The sequence below is a fragment of the Sardina pilchardus genome, chromosome 5, assembly GCF_963854185.1.
Source record: "Sardina pilchardus chromosome 5, fSarPil1.1, whole genome shotgun sequence".
In the NCBI taxonomy this organism is placed as follows: domain Eukaryota; kingdom Metazoa; phylum Chordata; class Actinopteri; order Clupeiformes; family Clupeidae; genus Sardina; species Sardina pilchardus.
This window is the reverse complement of record NC_084998.1, coordinates 36,597,099-36,617,850: the sequence shown is the minus strand read 5'-3', so window position 1 is coordinate 36,617,850 and position 20,752 is coordinate 36,597,099. Positions and strand designations below refer to the sequence as shown.

The window sequence follows — 20,752 nt, the reverse complement described above, 5'->3', positions numbered from 1 at the left end:
ATGGCACTGCTGTCATCTAGCGGTTGGGATCGCTAGTACAGTCTGTTTAGAAGCCTGAAACTCTGCCAGATCGTTCCCAAGCCCACCCAGGAGCCCTCCCCATTGAAAAAGGTAATTGACGTCTATAACGTATGTGTCTAAATTGACGTTTAAAGACGTCAATGGCAGTTAATGAGTTAACACTATCAACTCTCTTTAAACTATGCAACCACCATGTTTACCCTAACTACACCTTAGTAACCATATCTACATTATCTATCTATAATTTTTTTTGCATTTTCATGCACTGGTAATTCCTTGGAATTGCATTTCTAGTTATAGGTTATTTTTCTTCAACGCTTTTTGTGCGTCGAATTCAGCTTCAACCGTTTAAAGTAGAAACTTCATTCAAACTGCGCTGCGTAGGTCTTACTTAGGTGACTTCAGCTATGTTTTTTTCAACTTTGTGACTTTTATACTTTTTGAACTATTAAATAAAAACTATTAAAATTTCCCCATAGACTTAACATTGAGATGATGACATCATAGAATCTCTATGCAAATGTGAACCACTCAGAGCAAATCAGAAGCCTGCGTTGTACACAGAGGCGGGAGTAACAAAAAAAATCATAAAACAATGGCGGCGGCCCTGGGGGTCATAACTGGAAATATTAAATGTGAATTAAGGTTTCTTGACCAATTTTAATGGTTTATTTTTGATACGGTTTATTGTTTATATGCGACATAAATGTGTTCAGGACACACAGATCATTGTAGGTTAACGTAAGCTCTCTTATGGTAGAGTTAGCTTGTTAGCTTGTTGACCCATTATAGATAAACCACTGGATATAATCTGAAGCACCAGACTGTCTCGCTAACTAGCAGGCTATGTAGGCAACAAACGACTGGTCCGAGCTTGCTTCTGCTATTATTAGTCCACATCTGGCAAATACGCACAAAGTGCGGTTAAGGTAACAAACCAAACTATTTCCGACTAAAACAAATAGCCTAACGTTATCAAGCCAGGCAAAATGCTAGCCTAGGCTACTTGAATTAAAACTAGAAAACGTAATTTCGAGGAAATTACCAGTGCATGCAAAAGCAAGACATAAGATAAAATGTGAAACAAACTTAAATTTACAAACCGAACCAATACGTGACTGGACTTTTACTCTCTGAAGCTTGACTTTTCCACCTCTGAGTGTGAGTGTGTGTGAGTGTGCGTGCGTGTGTGTGTGTGAGTGGATGTAAGTGGATGTAAGGAGCATGGCTTTCTATGATGCAGTGAAATGGGGGAGTTAGGTTAGAATGTTGTGGAGTGCATGGAGAAGTGTGGTATATGAAGTGCTGCAGTCAGGTGTGTGTGTGTATGAGTGAATGGGTAGACAGAGAGAGCTGATAATGCAGGTTCAATTTAACTGGCTGTCAATTAAACTTGATAGGGCCTTGAGCACCTGGCTCTTGACACAGGTGCAAATCAGCTTAATCAGCAGTGCAGTGCGATAGACCTCTGAAGTTCGCCTACAAAAAAGCTTGCCATATATGGGCAGTTGGCTTCAATTAACTCCCGGATCTCCTTATATGGGCAAGAATAGCAGCTTCAGAGGTCTATGAAAAGTCAATGGGGAAACATATTTTGCTAATATCTCAAAAAGTATCAAGTTTACAGAACTGAAATATACATAGACTTAGTCTTATTTTCAAGACCTACGTAACAAAGTTTGAACCAAGTTTCTACGTTAAACGGTTGAAGCTAATTAGGACCTGGTTAGGAGAATAATATTAACTAGAAATGCAATTCCAAGGAATTACCAGTGCATGAAAATGCAAAAATAGATAGATAATGTAGATATGGTTACTAAGGTGTAGCTAGGGTAAACATGGTGGTTGCATAGTTTACAGAGAGTTGATAGTGTGAAGGTAGACAGTTTAAAGATGAAACATTCCAGTTCTAACTTAACTAATGATTTCTATTCATGTTAAAATGTTGATTAGCTAACTTAGCTAATGATTTCTAGCAGTTACGTTAAAAATGCTAATTATGCTAGCAATGCTAACTTTACTTACAATGCTAACCAGGTTGATTAGCTAACTTAACCGATGATTTCTAGCAGTAATGCTAAAAATGCTAACTATGCTAAATTTGCTAACAATGCTAACCAGGTTGATTAGCTAACTTAGTTGATGATTTTTTGCAGTTATGCTAAAAATGCTAACTATGCTAACAATGCTAACTATGCTAACCATGCTAACTAGCTAACTTGCTAGTGAGGACTTTTATTTTGAAACATTTGTTGCTAGGGTATCCATGGTGGCCACTATCAGGAAACAAGAAGTTACTGCAGTATAATCATGTTGGTTGCTATGGAAACGGTCATAAACACTTAATTTTAATGGTTGCTATGTTGGTTGCTAGGTACATGGAGGTTTCATGTAGTTGACTGGAGGCATAGTGGATGATAACTGACAGTTGGAATGGTTGAACAGTTCAATAGTTGAGTAGTTTCAATGGTTAAATGATTTAATAGTGTATTATTGCAGTGAGGACTTTTATTTTGAAACAGTTGTGGACAGAGGAAACAGTTAACAGGATATGTAGTCTTCTGAGAGACTGTATGCTTAAAGCCAGAGAAACTGACAGTTGGTGCCCAGGTGGCCAGCCACCTGGCGTAAGATTCTAATTGCTGCCGTGATGTCATAATGAGCAATGTTAAGTCTATGGGGAAATAGCTCAATGTTAAATCTATGGGGAAATCGTTTTTTAATTCATAGTTTAAAAAGTATAAAAGTTACAAAGTTGAAAAATACAAAGCACACATGGCATAAGCAAGACCTACGCAACAACGTTTGAATGAAGTTTCTACGTTAAACGGTTGAAGCTGAATTGCGAGCGTTAGAAGAAGAAGAATAAGAAGCCTAGGAAGAACAGTACAGTGCATTTTCATGCACTGTAATAAGAAGCCTAGGAAGAACAGTACAGTGCATTTTCATGCACTGTAATAACTAGAGAATGTAATTCCAGGGAAATTACGAGTGCATGAAAATGCAAAAATGTATAGATACAGTAGATAATGTAGATATAGTTACTAAGGTGTAGCTAGGGTAAACATGGTGGTTGCATAGTTTAAAGAAAGCTGATAGTGTGAAGGTAGACAGTTTAAAGCTTAAACATTACAGTTGTAACTGAACTAATGATTTCTAGCAGTTATGTTAAAAATGCTAACAATGCTAACCAGGCTGATTAGCTAACTTAGCTAATCATTTCTAACAGTTATGCTAAAAATGCTAACTATGCTAACTATGCTAACAATGCTAACCAGGTTGATTAGCTAACTTAGCTAACCATTTCTAGCAGTTATGCTAAAAATGCTAACTATGCTAACAATGCTAACCATGCTAACTAGCTAACTTGCTAGTGAGGACTTTTATTTTGAAACATTTGTTGATGGGGTATCTATGGTGGCCACTATCAGGAATAAAGAAGTTACTGTAGTAAAATCATGTTGGTTGCTATGGAAACGGTCATAAACGCTTCATTTTAATGGTTGCTATGTTGGTTGCTAGGTACATGGAGGTTTCATGTAGTTGACTGGAGGCATAGTTGATGATAACTGACAGTTGGAATGGTTGAACAGTTCAATAGTTGAGTAGTTTCAATGGTTAAATGATTTAATAGTGTATTATTGCAGTGAGAACTTTTATTTTGAAACAGTTGTGGACAGAGGAAACAGTTTAACAGGATATGTGTAGTCTTCAGAGAGATTGTATGCTTAAAGCCTGAGAGAGAGAGAGAGCTGCTGCAGGTGGGGCTGGCCACCTGGCATAAGATTCTAATTGCCCTATTATGATGTCATAATCCAATGTTAAGTCTATGGGAGAAAAAATGGTTTAAAAAATTAATATAAATTCAACGATTAAGTTTTCAAAGTTGAAAAATACAAAGCTGAAGTCACCTAAGTAAGACCTACACAGCACAGTTTGAATGAAGTTTCTACGTTAAACGGTTGAAGCTGAATTGAACGCACAAAAACGTTAGAGGAAAAATAAAAATAAGAACTAGAAATGCAATTCCAAGGAATTACCAGTGCATGAAAATGCAAAAATAGATAGATAATGTGGATATGGTTACTAAGGTGTAGCTAGGGTAAACATGGTGGTTGCATAGTTTACAGAGAGTTGATAGTGTGAAGGTAGACAGTTTAAAGCTGAAACATTCCAGTTCTAACTTAACTAATGATTTCTATTCCTGTTAAAATGATAACTATGGTAACAATGATAACCAGGTTGATTGTTGCTACTGATTTCATGCAGTTATGGTAAAAATTTTAACTATGCTAACTATGCTCACAGTGCTAACCAGGTTGTTTAGCTAACTTAACTGATGATTTCTAGCAATAATGCTAAAAATGCTAACTATGCTAACAATGCTAAAATTGTTAACAATGCTAACCAGGTTGATTAGCTAACTTAGGTGATGATTTTTTGCAGTTTTGCTAAAAATGCTAACTATGCTAACAATGCTAACTATGCTAAAAATGCTAACCAGGTTGATTAGCTAACTTAGCTAATCATTTCTAGCAGTTATGCTAAAAATGCTAACTATGCTAACCATGGTAACTAGCTAACTTGCTAGTGAGGACTTTTATTTTGAAACATTTGTTGCTAGGGTATCCATGGTGGCCACTATCAGGAAACAAGAAGTTACTGCAGTATAATCATATTGGTTGCTATGGAAACGGTCATAAACGCTTAATTTCAATGGTTGCTATGTTGGTTGCTAGGTACATGGAGGGTTCATGTAGTTGACTGGAGGCATAGTTGATGATAACTGACAGTAGAGATCGCTAAGACATGTGACCAAAGTCATCAAAACACAAAGAATTATGGGTAGGTTTGGCCCGCCTGATGACAGCCCATGTAAACCTAGTGTTCTGGGTCTATGATCTGGCATGATAATAATGAAAACTAAGCGTGAAAAAATTGTGTGAAAAACAGAACATAATCTTGCGCTTCCTTAGTGCTGCTTCCAAGCCATTCCTCGCCTTTTTGTCACCTCTGAAACATGATGTATACTATTATTTTTCCACGCTGGAAAACTATAAAAGATAAGCTTCATGTTACTCTATTTAATTTTATAACACAGCAGGTAAACAGCATTTCGACAACTGCACTTCGTTGTTCCCGCACGTCAGTAAAACAACTTAATTTTGGGCCACCTATTCCCAAAATGCGTTGCGTTTTACGTCACGTTCTCAATCTCTGTTGGAATGGTTGAACAGTTAAATAGTTGAGTAGTTTCAATGGTTAAATGATTTCATAGTGTATTATTGCAGTGAGGACTTTTATTTTGAAACAGTTGTGGACAAAGGAAACAGGATATGTAGTCTTCAGAGAGATTGTATGCTTAAAGCCTGAGAGAGAGAGAGAGAGCTGCTGCAGCTGGCCTGGCCACCTGGCATAAGATTCTAATTGCCCTATTATGATGTCATAATCGCAATGTTAAGTCTATGGGGAAATTTTAATAGTTTTTATTTAATAGTTCAAAAAGTATAAAAGTTACAAAGTTGAAAAATACAAAGCTCCCATGGCCTAAGTAAGACCTACGCAGCGCAGTTTGAATGAAGTTTCTACGTTAAACGGTTCAAGCTCCATTAAGTGCGTTAGAAGAAGAATAATAATAACTAGAAATGCAATTCCAAGGAATTACCAGTGCATGAAAATGCAAAAATAGATAGATAATGTAGATATGGTTGCTAAGGTGTAGCTAGGGTAAACATGGTGGTTGCATAGTTTACAGAGAGTTGATAGTGTGAAGGTAGACATTTTAAAGATGAAACATTCCAGTTCTAACTTAACTAATGATTTCTTTTCATGTTAAAATGTTGATTAGCTAACTTAGCTAATGATTTCTAACAGTTACGTTAGAAATGCTAATTATGCTAGCAATGCTAACTTTACTAACAATGCTAACCAGGTTGATTAGCTAACTTAACCGATGATTTCTAACAGTAATGCTAAAAATGCTAACTATGCTAACAATGCTACATTTGCTAACAATGCTAACCAGGTTGATTAGCTAACTTAGTTGATGATTTGTTTGCAGTTATGCTAAAAATGTTAACTATGCTAACAATGCTAACTAGCTAACTTGCTTATGAAGACTTTTATTTTGAAACATTTGTTGATAGGGTATCTATGGTGGCCACTATCAAGAATAAAGAAGTTACTGCAGTAAAATCATGTTGGTTGCTATGGAAACGGTCATAAACGCTTAATTTTAATGGTTGCTATGTTGGTTGCTAGGTACATGGAGGTTTCATGTAGTTGACTGGAGGCATAGTGGATGATAACTGACAGTTGGAATGGTTGAACAGTTCAATAGTTGAGTAGTTTCAATGGTTAAATGATTTAATAGTGTATTATTGCAGTGAGGACTTTTATTTTGAAACAGTTGTGGACAGAGGAAACAGGATATGTAGTCTTCAGAGAGATTGTATGCTTAAAGCCTGTGGCCACTATCAGGAAACAAGAAGTTACTGCAGTATAATCATGTTGGTTGCTATGGAAACGGTCATAAACGCTTAATTTCAATGGTTGCTATGTTGGTTGCTAGGTACATGAAGGTTTCATGTAGTTGACTGGAGGCATAGTTGATGATAACTGACAGTTGGAATGGTTGAACAGTTAAACAGTTGAGTAGTTTCAATGGTTAAATGATTTAATAGTGTATTATTGCAGTGAGGACTTTTATTTTGAAACAGTTGTGGACAGAGGAAACAGGATATGTAGTCTTCAGAGAGATTGTATGCTTAAAGCCTGAGAGAGAGAGAGCTGCTGCAGCTGGCCTGGCCACCTGGCATAAGATTCTAATTGCCCTATTATGATGTCATAATCGCAATGTTAAGTCTATGGGGAAATTTTAATAGTTTTTAATTAATAGTTCAAAAAGTATAAAAGTTACAAAGTTGAAAAATACAAAGCTCCCATGGCCTAAGTAAGACCTACGCAGCGCAGTTTGAATGAAGTTTCTACGTTAAACGGTTGAAGCTCCATTAAGAGCGTTAGAAGAAGAATAATAATAATAATAATAAGAAAAAGCCTAGGAAGAACAGTACAGTGCATTTTCATGCACTGTAACTAGAAATGCAATTCCAAGGAATTACCAGTGCATGAAAATGCAAAAATAGATAGATAATGTGGATATGGTTACTAAGGTGTAGCTAGGGTAAACATGGTGGTTGCATAGTTTACAGAGAGTTGATAGTGTGAAGGTAGACAGTTTAAAGCTGAAACATTCCAGTTCTAACTTAACTAATGATTTCTATTCCTGTTAAAATGATAACTATGGTAACAATGATAACCAGGTTGATTGTTAACTTAGCTACTGATTTCATGCAGTTATGGTAAAAATATTAACTATGCTAACTATGCTCACAGTGCTAACCAGGTTGTTTAGCTAACTTAACTGATGATTTCTAGCAATAATGCTAAAAATGTTAACTATGCTAACAATGCTAAAACTGCTAACAATGCTAACCAGGTTGATTAGCTAACTTAGGTGATGATTTTTGCAGTTGTGTTAAAAATGCTAACTATGCTAACTATGCTAAAAATGCTAACCAGGTTGATTAGCTAACTTAGCTAATCATTTCTAGCAGTTATGCTAAAAATGCTAACTATGCTAACAATGCTAACTATGCTAACCATGGTAACTAGCTAACTTGCTAGTGAGGACTTTTATTTTGAAACATTTGTTGCTAGGGTATCCATGGTGGCCACTATCAGGAAACAAGAAGTTACTGCAGTATAATCATGTTGGTTGCTATGGAAACGGTCATAAACGCTTAATTTCAATGGTTGCTATGTTGGTTGCTAGGTACATGGAGGTTTCATGTAGTTGACTGGAGGCATAGTTGATGATAACTGACAGTTGGAATGGTTGAACAGTTAAATAGTTGAGTAGTTTCAAGGGTTAAATGATTTAATAGTGTATTATTGCAGTGAGGACTTTTATTTTGAAACAGTTGTGGACAGAGGAAACAGGATATGTAGTCTTCAGAGAGATTGTATGCTTAAAGCCTGAGACAGAGAGAGCTGCTGCAGCTGGCCTGGCCACCTGGCATAAGATTCTAATTGCCCTATTATGATGTCATAATCACAATGTTAAGTCTATGGGGAAATGTTAATAGTTTTTAATTAATAGTTCAAAAAGTATAAAAGTTACAAAGTTGAAAATTACAAAGCTCCCATGGCCTAAGTAAGACCTATGCAGCGCAGTTTGAATGAAGTTTCTACGTTAAACGGTTGAAGCTCCATTAAGTGCGTTAGAAGAAGAATAATAATAATAAGAAAAAGCCTAGGAAGAACAGTACAGTGCATTTTCATGCACTGTAACTAGAAATGCAATTCCAAGGAATTACCAGTGCATGAAAATGCAGAAATAGGTAGATAATGTAGATATGGTTACTAAGGTGTAGCTAGGGTAAACATGGTGGTTGCATAGTTTACAGAGAGTTGATAGTGTGAAGGTAGACTGTTTAAAGATAAAACATTCCAGTTCTAACTTAACTAATGATTTCTATTCATGTTAAAATGTTGATTAGCTAAATTAGCTAATGATTTCTAGCAGTTACGCTAAAAATGCTAATTATGATAGCCATGCTAACTTTACTAACAATGCTAACCAGGTTGATTAGCTAACTTAACCGATGATTTCTAACAGCAATGCTAAAAATGCTAGCTATGCTAACAATGCTAAATTTGCTAACAATGCTAACCAGGTTGATTAGCTAACTTAGTTGATGATTTTTTGCAGTTATGTTAAAAATGCTAACTATGCTAACAATGCTAACTATGCTAACCATGCTAACTAGCTAACTTGCTAGTGAGGACTTTTATTTTGAAACATTTGTTGCTAGGGTATCCATGGTGGCCACTATCAGGAAACAAGAAGTTACTGCAGTATAATCATGTTGGTTGCTATGGAAACGGTCATAAACGCTTAATTTTAATGGTTGCTATGTTGGTTGCTAGGTACATGGAGGTTTCATGTAGTTGACTGGAGGCATAGTGGATGATAACTGACAGTTGGAATGGTTGAACAGTTCAATAGTTGAGTAGTTTCAATGGTTAAATGATTTAATAGTGTATTATTGCAGTGAGGACCTTTATTTTGAAACAGTTGTGGACAGAGGACGTAGTGAAACAGGATCTGTAGTCTTAATGAGATTGTATGCTTAAAGCCTAAGACAGAAGGTGCCTCTCATATAGCGTTTACGCGTCCTCTCTCGCTCCTCACTGATCTACATAAAGAATGATGGAGCGGCAACAATGGGATAGTCTAGCCCTTCTTCTATCTTTCTTTATGTAGATCATTGAGGATCGAGGAGCGAGGGAGGACATATAAACGCTGCTTGAGAGGGACCCACAGTAAATACTTTAAAAGTTGTATGTAGATAGTCTAATTAATGTTGATAGACAGAATGTTTAATGGATGTTGATAGGCAGATTGTTTAATAGATATTGATTGACAGTTTAATGGGTGGATGAGTGAATGGTCTGAAGAAGATGAATGGATAGAAGGTTGGATGGAATGTGCCTTATATTCTTGTTAAGAGAGACACTGATACAGCTCTCTGAGAGTAGTTGACACAGGTGTAATCAATTTAACTGGCTAGTCTTAAGAGAGCCAGAGTAGCCTACTCTTAAAGCCTGAGACAGAGTAAATAATTTAAAAGTTGAATGTAGATAGTCTAATTAATGTTGATAGACAGAGAGTTTAATGGATGTTGATAGACAGATTGTTTAATAGATGTTGATAGACAGTTTAATGGGTGGATGAGTGAATGGTCTGAAGAAGATGAATGGATAGAATGTTGGATGGAATGTGCCTTATATTCTTGTAGAATGGAGAGACACAGCTCTCTACTGAGAGTAGTGGATACAGATACAGGTGTAATCAATTTAACTGGCTAGTCAGCCTGAGACAGAGTAGATTGTTTAAAAGTTGAATGTAGAGCGTCTAATTGATGTTGATAGGCAGACTGTTTAGAATGGGTGGATGAGTGAATGGTTTGAAGAAGATGAATGGATATAAAGTTGAATGGAATTAGGAGGACTTATTTTGATACTGTTGTGCGCAGAGGATACAGGGGAACAGAACAGAAGTCTTCAGAGAGATTGTAAAGCCTGAGAGAAACTGACAGTTGGTGCCCAGGGGCCGGTTGCACCAACTGGTCTTTACTAAGTCTGGTCCTAACTCCTAAGTTGGTCTTTGTTAGGACCAGTCTTTAGAATTCAACTAAAGTCGGTTGCACCAGCAGAACTTACGCCTGGTCTTAACTACGCCCGGTCTTAGCGATGCGCGTCCATGTGAATGCCTACGGAACAATGACAACTTGCCTGTTTTAAAGATTCTCTGTCAATCACGTCCCCCGTTCGGAGGAAACAGCGGTTAAAGTGAATGACATGTAGCCTAATGCGTGGAAGTGGCACCTATTTAAATCGCTAAATAAATAACTTAACAATTACTGTAGCCTAGTTCCTTCTCATTATGTCTTGATATAGAATAAGCAAAGGAGACGCATTATAGCATTATCTTTTCAGATATTAAGGCTACCAATAGGCTGTGGCAGAACAACACTAACTGGTAAGCGTTATCTGCACTGTAAAATGCAGGTAAAACGTTTGCATATGTTATGTAAAGAGCTAGACCCATTGGAATACGGAATAACGTCAGCCAACTAGCCACGTTGTGCTAGGAATGCCGTAACAGGCAATTATCTAACAAATGTAACGTTAGCTTACACGGTTTATTTTTATGCACTAGGCTAAACGTAATTGTAGGGCGGGCTAATATGCATCTTTGAAATGTTTCCAAGTGTATGGTTATGCTATTAGGAATGTACAAAGCTGTTAATAAAGGTTTTTAATTCGTGAATGATACCGAAAGCCCCTGAATGATTGCCAGGCTGGCATAGTGCAGTGTCAACCTAAAACGAGTGCTAGCTGGCCAACAAGCGAGCATGGGATTAATAACAATGTAGTTTGCGCTTTCGAAACGACTGTGAGAAGTGCTAAAATGTTGGTCTTAAGAACTTACGCCTACTACTGAGTAGGCGTAAGATTTACGCCCGGTCTTAGCGAAAAGAAGGCCTAAGCCTTGATGGTGCAACTGGCGTATCTATCAGGTTGGACTTAGAACGCTGAGTTAGGACCGGCGTAGCTTAAGACCGGGCGTAAACATGTTGGTGCAACCGGCCCCAGGTGGCTGACCAGCTGGGGTAACATTCTAATTGCTGCCGTGATGTCATAATGAGCCATGTTAAGTCTATGGGGGAAATTGTAATAGTTTTTAACTAATAGTTTAAAAAGTATAAAAGTTACAAAGTTGAAAAATACAAAGCCCACATCGCGTAAGTAAGACCTACGCGTCAAAATTTGAATGGAGTTTCTACGTTAAGCGGTTGAAGCTGAATTGCGTGCGTTAGAAGAAGAATAATAAGAAGAAGAAGAAGAAGAAGAAGAAGACCGAGGAAGAACAGTACAGTGCATTTTCATGCACTGTAATAATAATAAGAAGACTTGGAATAACAGTATAGTGCATTTTCATGCACTATATAATAACTAGAAATGCAATTCCAAGGAATTACCAGTGCATGAAAATGCAAAAATAGATAGATAATGTAATTTAGATATGGTTACTAAGGTGTAGCTAGGGTAAACATGGTGGTTGCATAGTTTACAGAGAGTTGATAGTGTGAAGGTAGACAGTTTAAAGATGAAACGTTCCAGTTCTAACTTAACTAATGATTTCCATTCATGTTAAAATGTTGATTAGCTAACTTAGCTAATGATTTCTAACAGTTACGCTAAAAATGCTTATTATGCTAGCAATGCTAACTTTACTAACAATGCTAACCAGGTTGATTAGCTAACTTAACCGATGATTTCTAGCAGTAATGCTAAAAATGCTAACAATGCTAAATTTGCTAATAATGCTAACTAGCTAACTTGCTAGTGAGGACTTTTATTTTGAAACATTTGTTGCTAGGGTATCCATGGTGGCCACTATCAAGAAACAAGAAGTTACTGCAGTACAATCATGTTGGTTGCTATGGAAACGGTCATGAACACTTAATTTTAATGGTTGCTATGTTGGTTGCTAGGTACATGGAGGTTTCATGTAGTTGACTGGAGGCATAGTGGATGATAACTGACAGTTGGAATGGTTGAACAGTTCAATAGTTGACTAGTTTCAATGGTTAAATGATTTAATAGTGTATTATTGCAGTGAGGACTTTTATTTTGAAACAGTTGTGGACAGAGGAAACAGTTAACAGGATATGTGTAGTCTTCTGAGAGAATGTATGCTTAAAGCCAGAGAAACTGACAGTTGGTGCCCAGGTGGCCGGCCACCTGGCCTAAGATTCTAATTGCTGCCGTGATGTCATAATGAGCAATGTTAAGTCTATGGGGGAAATTGTAATAGTTTTTAACTAATAGTTTAAAAAGTATAAAAGTTACAAAGTTGAAAAATACAAAGCCCACATCGCGTAAGTAAGACCTACGCGACAAAATTTGAATGGAGTTTCTACGTTAAGCGGTTGAAGCTGAATTGCGTGCGTTAGAAGAAGAATAAGAAGAAGAAGCAGAAGACCGAGGAAGAACAGTACAGTGCATTTTCATGCACTGTAATAAGAAAAAGCCTAGGAAGAACAGTACAGTGCATTTTCATGCACTGTAACTAGAAATGCAATTCCAAGGAATTACCAGTGCATGAAGATGCAAAAATAGATAGATAATGTAGATATGGTTGCTAAGGTGTAGCTAGAGTAAATATGGTGGTTGCATAGTTTACAGAGAGTTGATAGTGTGAAGGTAGACAGTTTAAAGCTGAAACATTCCAGTTCTAACTTAACTAATGATTTCTATTCATGTTAAAATGTTAACTATGGTAACAATGATAACCAGGTTGATTGGTTAACTTAGCTACTGATTTCATGTAGTAATGGTAAAAATGTTAACTATGCTAACTATGCTCACAGTGTTAACCAGGTTGATTAGCTAACTTAGCTAATGATTTCTAGCAGTTATGCTAAAAATGCTAACTATGCTAGCAATGCTAACTATGGTAACAATGCTAACTTAAACTAACAATGCTAACCAGGTTGATTATCTAACTTAACTGATGATTTCTAGCAATAATGCTAAAAATGCTAACTATGCTAACAATGCTAAAATTGCTAACAATGCTAACCAGGTTGATTAGCTAACTTAGTTAGATGTTTTTTGCAGTTATGCTAAAAATGCTAACTATGCTAACAATGTTAACCATGCTAACTAGCTAATTTGCTAGTGAGGACTTTTATTTTGAAACATTTGTTGCTAGGGTATCCATGGTGGCCACTATCAGGAAACAAGAAGTTACTGCAGTATAATCATGTTGGTTGCTATGGAAACGGTCATAAACGCTTAATTTTAATGGTTGCTATGCTGGTTGCTAGGTACATGGAGGTTTCGTGTAGTTGACTGGAGGCATAGTTGATAACTGACAGTTGGAATGGTTGAACAGTTAAATAGTTGAGTAGTTACAATGGTTAAATGATTTAATAGTGTATTATAGCAGTGAGGACCTTTATTTTGAAACAGTTGTGGACAGAGGAAGTAGTGAAACAGGATCTGTAGTCTTAATGAGATTGTATGCTTAAAGCCTGAGACAGAAGGTGCCTCTCATATAGAGTTTACGCGTCCTCTCTCGCTCCTCACTGATCTACATAAAGAATGATGGAGCGGCAACAATGGGATAGGATAGCCCTTCTTCTATCTTTCTTTATGTAGATCATTGAGGATCGAGGAGCGAGGGAGGACATATAAACGCTGCTTGAGAGGGACCCACAATAAATACTTTAAAAGTTGTATGTAGATAGTCTAATTAATGTTGATAGACAGAATGTTTAATGGATGTTGATAGGCAGATTGTTTAATAGATATTGATTGACAGTTTAATGGTGGATGAGTGAATGGTCTGAAGAGGATGAATGGATAGAAGGTTGGATGGAATGTGCCTTATATTCTTGTTAAGAGAGACACTGATACAGCTCTCTGAGAGTAGTTGATACAGGTGTAATCAATTTAACTGGCTAGTCTTAAGAGAGCCAGAGTGTATATGCTTAAAGCCTGAGACAGAGTAAATAATTTAAAAGTTGAATGTAGATAGTCTAATTAATGTTAATAGACAGAGAGTTTAATGGATGTTGATAGGCAGATTGTTTAATAGATGTTGATAGACAGTTTAATGGGTGGATGAGTGAATGGTCTGAAGAAGATGAATGGATAGAAAGTTGGATGGAATGTGCCTTATATTCTTGTAGAGTGGAGAGACACAGCTCTCTACTGAGAGTAGTGGATACAGATACAGGTGTAATCAATTTAACTGGCTAGTCTTGAGAGAGCCAGAGTGTGCTTAAAGCCTGAGACAGAGTAGATTGTTTAAAAGTTGGATGTAGATCGTCTAATTGATGTTGATAGGCAGACTGTTTAGAATGGGTGGATGAGTGAATGGTTTGAAGAAGATGAATGGATAGAAAGTTGGATGGAATTAGGAAGACTTATGTTGATACCGTTGATACAGGGGAACAGAAAATGTAGTCTCAAGAGAGCCAGTGTATTTTTAAAGCCTGAGAGAGAGAGAGAGAGAGCTGCTGCACCTGGACTGGCCACCTGGCGTAACATTCTAATTGCTGCCGTGATGTCATAATGAGCAATGTTAAGTCTATGGGGAAATGTTTAATAGTTTTTAATTTACAGTTTAAAAAGTATAACAGTTACAAAGTTGAAAAATATATTGCACAGGTCTCCTTAGTAAGACCTACGTAGCAAAGTTTGAATCAAGTTTCTACGTTAAACGGTTCAAGCTGAATTGCGAGCGTTAGAAGAAAAAGAATAATAACTAGAAATGCAATTCCAAGGAATTACCAGTGCATGAAAATGCAAAAATAGATAGATAATGTAGATATGGTTACTAAGGTGTAGCTAGGGTAAACATGGTGGTTGCATAGTTTACAGAAAGTTGATAGTGTGAAGGTAGACAGTTTAAAGATGAAACATTCCAGTTCTAACTTAACTAATGATTTCTATTCATGTTAAAATGTTGATTAGCTAACTTAGCTAATGATTTCTAGCAGTTACGCTAAAAATGCTAATTATGCTAGCAATGCTAACTTTACTAACAATGCTAACCAGGTTGATTAGCTGACTTAACCGATGATTTCTAGCAGTAATGCTAAAAATGCTACCTATGCTAACAATGCTAAATTTGCTAACAATGCTAACCAGATTGATTAGCTAACTTAGTAGATGATTTTTTGCAGTTATGCTAAAAATGCTAACTATGCTAACAATGCTAACTATGCTAACCATGCTAACCATGCTAACTAGCTAACTTGCTAGTGAGGACTTTTATTTTGAAACATTTGTTGCTAGGGTATCCATGGTGGCCACTATCAGGAAACAAGAAGTTACTGCAGTATAATCATGTTGGTTGCTATGGAAACGGTCATAAACACTTAATTTTAATGGTTGCTATGTTGGTTGCTAGGTACATGGAGGTTTCATGTAGTTGACTGGAGGCATAGTGGATGATAACTGACAGTTAGAATGGTTGAACAGTTCAATAGTTGAGTAGTTTCAATGGTTAAATGATTTAATAGTGTATTATTGCAGTGAGGACTTTTATTTTGAAACAGTTGTGGACAGAGGAAACAGTTAACAGGATATGTAGTCTTCTGAGAGACTGTATGCTTAAAGCCAGAGAAACTGACAGTTGGTGCCCAGGTGGCCGGCCACCTGGCCTAAAGCTGATGATACACGGGGCAACATTTAGGGCAATGTTACCGAGCAATGTTGCCGGCGACGGGCAACCAGGTGAGACACAGAGCAACTGATCAGGGCAACAGACAACTGGAAACAACCAATCAGATAAGAGTAATCTGTCACCAAGGAGATAGACACAGCAGACATGGACACTGAGACATTTGCAGCAGTCACTCTTGTCTTGGCTTCAGCATTTATTTCACTCAAGTAAGTATAAGTTCAAATGTATTAGATGTTTTAGCTAAAAAAAACACACGTTATAGTTTAGGCAGAGACCGTTTTTTAGTAATCATAATAGCGATAGTAGTAATCAGTGGTGTATTCTAGTCAGCTGTAGTGGGTAGCCTGTACTGTGATCAACCCCGAATGCTAATATGTATCCTTGCCTTTTTTAAGTGGGTATACTGGGATGGTGATGCTTTTTAAGTGGGTATACTGCATAGTCCTGCACATCACAGACTACACCACTGGTAATAATAGGTTCAATGGTAGGGCTACTGTTATGAGAGTATTAAAATATAGGATATTGACAGGAATATATTACAATGGGAAGACCGTATGAAAAGCAAATATATAGAACGGGAGGGTTGACAGCTAAATAGGCCAATGATGATGATGACTGGCAAAAACATCAACATTATTTCTATTCATTACAGCAATAACAACAACAAAAAAAGAACATGGACCAGAAGATGGATGCTGAGAAGGAAACTAGGGTGTTACAGCCAGTTACTCAAGGAGCTGGCTGATGAAGATCCTCCTAGTTACAAAAACTGGTTAAGAATGGATCAGCACAACTTCAACATCCTGCTCAGCCTAGTGGAGCCTACATTAAGAAGACAAGACACTGTAATGAGGGAGGCGATACCTGCAGGGGAGAGACTGGCCATAACTCTGCGATACCTGGCCACAGGGCACAGCTTCTCCTCACTGGAGTACGTTTTCCGGGTGAGCAGACACAGCATCTCAAAGATCATCATTGAGACCTGTGAAGCTCTGTATAATGCATTGCAACCAAACTACCTGAGAACACCATCCACAGAGGAAGAATGGAGACATATCGCCAAAAGATTTGAGGAACGATGGAACTTCCCCCACTGCATCGGTGCCTTAGATGGGAAGCATATCAGCATACAGCCTCCACCAAATTCAGGATCCCACTATTACAATTACAAAGGCTTTAATTCAATTGTTTTGATGGCCCTAGCAGATGCAGACCTGAAATTTATATATATAGATGTAGGAACAAATGGCCGGATTAGTGATGGGGGGGTTTGGGCCAAGTGTGGGCTGAGTCAGGCACTGGAGGAAAACACACTAAGAAGACCACCACCAACAGGACTGCCTGGGCGTCAACTCCCTGTGCCTTATGCAGTTGTGGCAGATGAAGCCTTTGGTTTGAAGCCATGGATAATGAGACCATATCCAAGAACACAACTTGACAAAAGCAAACAAATTTTCAACTATAGGCTCTCTCGTGCACGTCGGTGTGTTGAGAATGTTTTTGGAGTTTTAGCCAATAGATTTCGAGTGTTTCGTCAGTCAATTCCATTGGAACCTTCCAAAGTTGTGACGATAACTAAAGCGGCGTGTGTTCTCCACAATTACCTGCGAACAGGATCCCTTACCCGATACACCTATACCCCTCCCAGTCTGGTGGATCAAGAAGACACAGAAACAGGTCAGATAATTCGTGGAGCATGGAGGCAGGAACCAGAGTGCTTGAATCCTATCGCAGCCTCCTCAGACAGGAATCCATCGTTGCAGGCAAAACAAGTCAGAGAGGAGTTCTGCAGCTACTTCAACACAAATGGAGCAGTAAGCTGGCAAGATAATGCAATTTCTTAGCTTAACATTCTTCTAATGGATACTACTTAATAATAAATTGAACGATACAATCAAATACATGCATGTTTATTTTATTTTCAGCCAATCTGGCATATGTACATTGACACAGTTAAATAGACATACTATTCTTCCTCTAACACACTGTGGGCCAAATCAATTATTTGCCTTTTAAGTTTTTTAGTTTTGCTCTCTGACATGTCATCCAACACACTCTCTAGATAATGCAAAAACCCTGCATGTGGTGAAGAGGCCTTTCTTTTGAGAACACCAATGGCATAGTCCATGGCATCAGAAGCCTTGTCTAGTTGTTGTTTTTTATCTGATTTTTTGTTTTTTGGGTCAGACACAGCAGTGTGGTTATCAGGGCGAGATGAAGTTGGAGAAAGAGGTGCCGTGTTTTCTGGGGTCTGGGAGGTTGTTGGAACAGCTGGATCTAGATTGTCTGAACTTTCATCAGGGTTACAGGTATCACGGAGAAAGGATAAGACCTGGTAATATTTCCACTTCGGGACATACACATCGTCAGCTCCAGCCCCAGACTTGTTGCTCTTAAGCACCGAGCTGTGCTCCCGTGTGAAGACAGTCCGAAGGTTTTTGAACTTTTTCTTCACATCTTCCTCTGAGAAGGGAATAAGGAAAAAAAAAACCCACAGGATTATTATCAAATATAGTGGTAACACACAACTAATTTACATGAACTAATGCAAAATTCAGTGGGGCTATTAAAATGATAAATGTAGGCCAAACTAGTTAGAGGAAATCACAAGCTGTGAAAATCACTAGTTTGTTGCCTTTTCTATCCAGTAGTTGGCAGTCCAGGATAAGAAATGCAAAACGTTAACACTTTGACAAGGCTGCCTTTATCAAGAGGTGTGTGAAGTGCGAACTAGGGCTAGGTCTACCTCCAGATTGTTTTTAATTGATGTGCTACTTTAGACTTGACGATCTCCTGTCTAGTTAATCGAAATGTACACGATATTTTGGCAGCTCTAACAATAACACAGGGTTAAGGTTACAGAGTTACTACAGTGCACATTCAGCTGAAAAAGCATAAACTTAAAAACCGTTAGCAATGAGACTCACCATTTATCACTTGCTGCTCATCTGTGAGCTGCTGACAGAGCTCCTTGTAGGCGTTGTTCTTGACGTCTCGGTTCTTGTACTGTTTCGCCCTCGGGTTCCACAAGTACTCATGTTCTGGTGTGAATCAATTCATACAATAAGTCAGACCATCGATTACAATTCATTGAATAAATAAAAATGACATACAACAGCTAGAAGCTAACGTTATCCCTAGACTTCAATAACTTTGTTAGCAAAACGACGGCTAGTTAGCCAAATCCCATTCAATCTCAATGGCGCAATGCTAGCTACTAGCTAGTAGTTTACTAGAAAAAAAACGATGTCTTCTTAACAACATCGGAACATAAAAACTGACGTTACTTGCTTTATTAAGCATTTGATGAGGTAAAATGCCCAGTTTTGTTTTCAACATGTCAACTTACCGCTATAAAAAGAGATCAGCAGCCTCTCTTTTTCTTCGCTCCACTGTCGCTGAGACGCCGCCATCTTTATTGGAAATTTCAGACGCTCACAGATGGTCATGTGACTCGTTGCCAGCATTCTGATTAGATGATCTCAAAAATTGCCGTTTAAGTATCCAAAGTGGTCAGATAGAAAATTATTGCCCAACCTCAATGAGAAAGTATTCCTCGTCAACATTGCCTCAGCGACATTGCCCTAAAAATTGCCCCGTGTATCATCACCTTAAGATTCTAATTGCTGCCGTGATGTCATAATGAGCAATGTTAAGTCTATGGGGAACTTGTAATAGTTTTTAACTAATAGTTTAAAAAGTATAAAAGTTACAAAGTTGAAAAATACAAAGCCCACATCGCGTAAGTAAGACCTACGCGACAAAATTTGAATGGAGTTTCTACGTTAAGCGGTTGAAGCTGAATTGCGTGCGTTAGAAGAAGAACTAGAAATGCAATTCCAAGGAATTACCAGTGCATGAAAATGCAAAAATGTATAGATAGATAATGTAGATATGGCTACTAAGGTGTAGCTAGGGTAAAGATGGTGATTGCATAGTTTAAAGAAAGTTGATAGTGTGAAGGTAGACAGTTTAAAGCTGAAACATTCCAGTTCTAACTTAACTAATGATTTCTAATCATGTTAAAATGATAATCAGGTCGATTGGTTAACTTAACAACTGATTTCTTGCAGTTATGGTAAAAATGTTATCTATGCTAACAATGCTAACCAGGTTGATTAGCTAACTTAGCTGATGATTTCTAGCAGTAATGCTAAAAATGCTAACAATGCTAACCAGGTTGATTAGCTAACTTAGCTGATGATTTCTAGCAGTAATGCTAAAAATGCTAACAATGCTAACTATGCTAACAATGCTAACCAGGTTGATTAGCTAACTTAGCTAATGATTTCTAGCAGTTATGCTAAAAATGGTAACTATGCTAACAATGCTAACCATGCTAACTAGCTAACTTGCTAGTGAGGACTTTTATTTTGAAACATTTGTTGCTAGGGTATCCATGGTGGCCACTATCAGGAAACAAGAAGTTACTGCAGTATAATCATGTTGGTTGCTATGGAAACGGTCATAAACACTTAATTTTAATGGTTGCTAGGTACATGGAGGTTTCATGTAGTTGACTGGAGGCATAGTGGATGATAACTGACAGTTGGAATGGTTGAACAGTTCAATAGTTGAATAGTTTCAATGGTTAAATGATTTAATAGTGTATTATTGCAGTGAGGACTTTTATTTTGAAACAGTTGTGGACAGAGGAAACAGTTAACAGGATATGTAGTCTTCTGAGAGACTGTATGCTTAAAGCCAGAGAAACTGACAGTTGGTGCCCAGGTGGCCGGCCACCTGGCGTAAGATTCTAATTGCTGCCATGATGTCATAATGAGCAATGTTAAGTCTATGGGGGAAATTGTAATAGTTTTTAACTAATAGTTTAAAAAGTATAAAAGTTACAAAGTTGAAAAATACATTGCAAACATCGCGTAAGTAAGACCTACG

At 37.6% G+C, this 20,752-nt stretch overlaps 3 protein-coding genes across 4 annotated transcripts in view; 1 reads left to right on the top strand and 2 right to left on the bottom strand.

Moving 5' to 3' along the window:
• The window catches only part of LOC134080777 (myotonin-protein kinase), a 351,463-nt gene that overhangs the window by 89,256 nt on the left and 241,455 nt on the right, over nucleotides 1-20,752 (bottom strand). The gene's annotated exons all lie outside the window — the stretch shown is intronic.
• LOC134079689 (putative nuclease HARBI1) lies at nucleotides 15,892-17,978 on the top strand. The gene is made up of 2 exons (XM_062535772.1): nucleotides 15,892-16,059; nucleotides 16,509-17,978. Exons 1-2 carry the CDS (start codon nucleotides 15,998-16,000, stop codon nucleotides 17,698-17,700), a joined length of 1,254 nt encoding a protein of 417 aa, XP_062391756.1. The 5' UTR covers nucleotides 15,892-15,997; the 3' UTR covers nucleotides 17,701-17,978.
• LOC134079690 (uncharacterized) lies at nucleotides 17,758-19,279 on the bottom strand. The gene is made up of 3 exons (XM_062535773.1): nucleotides 19,206-19,279; nucleotides 18,784-18,897; nucleotides 17,758-18,319 (listed from the first exon to the last, which is right to left on the bottom strand). The coding sequence occupies exons 1-3, from the start codon at nucleotides 19,267-19,269 to the stop codon at nucleotides 17,823-17,825; spliced, it is 675 nt and encodes a 224-aa protein (XP_062391757.1). The 5' UTR covers nucleotides 19,270-19,279; the 3' UTR covers nucleotides 17,758-17,822.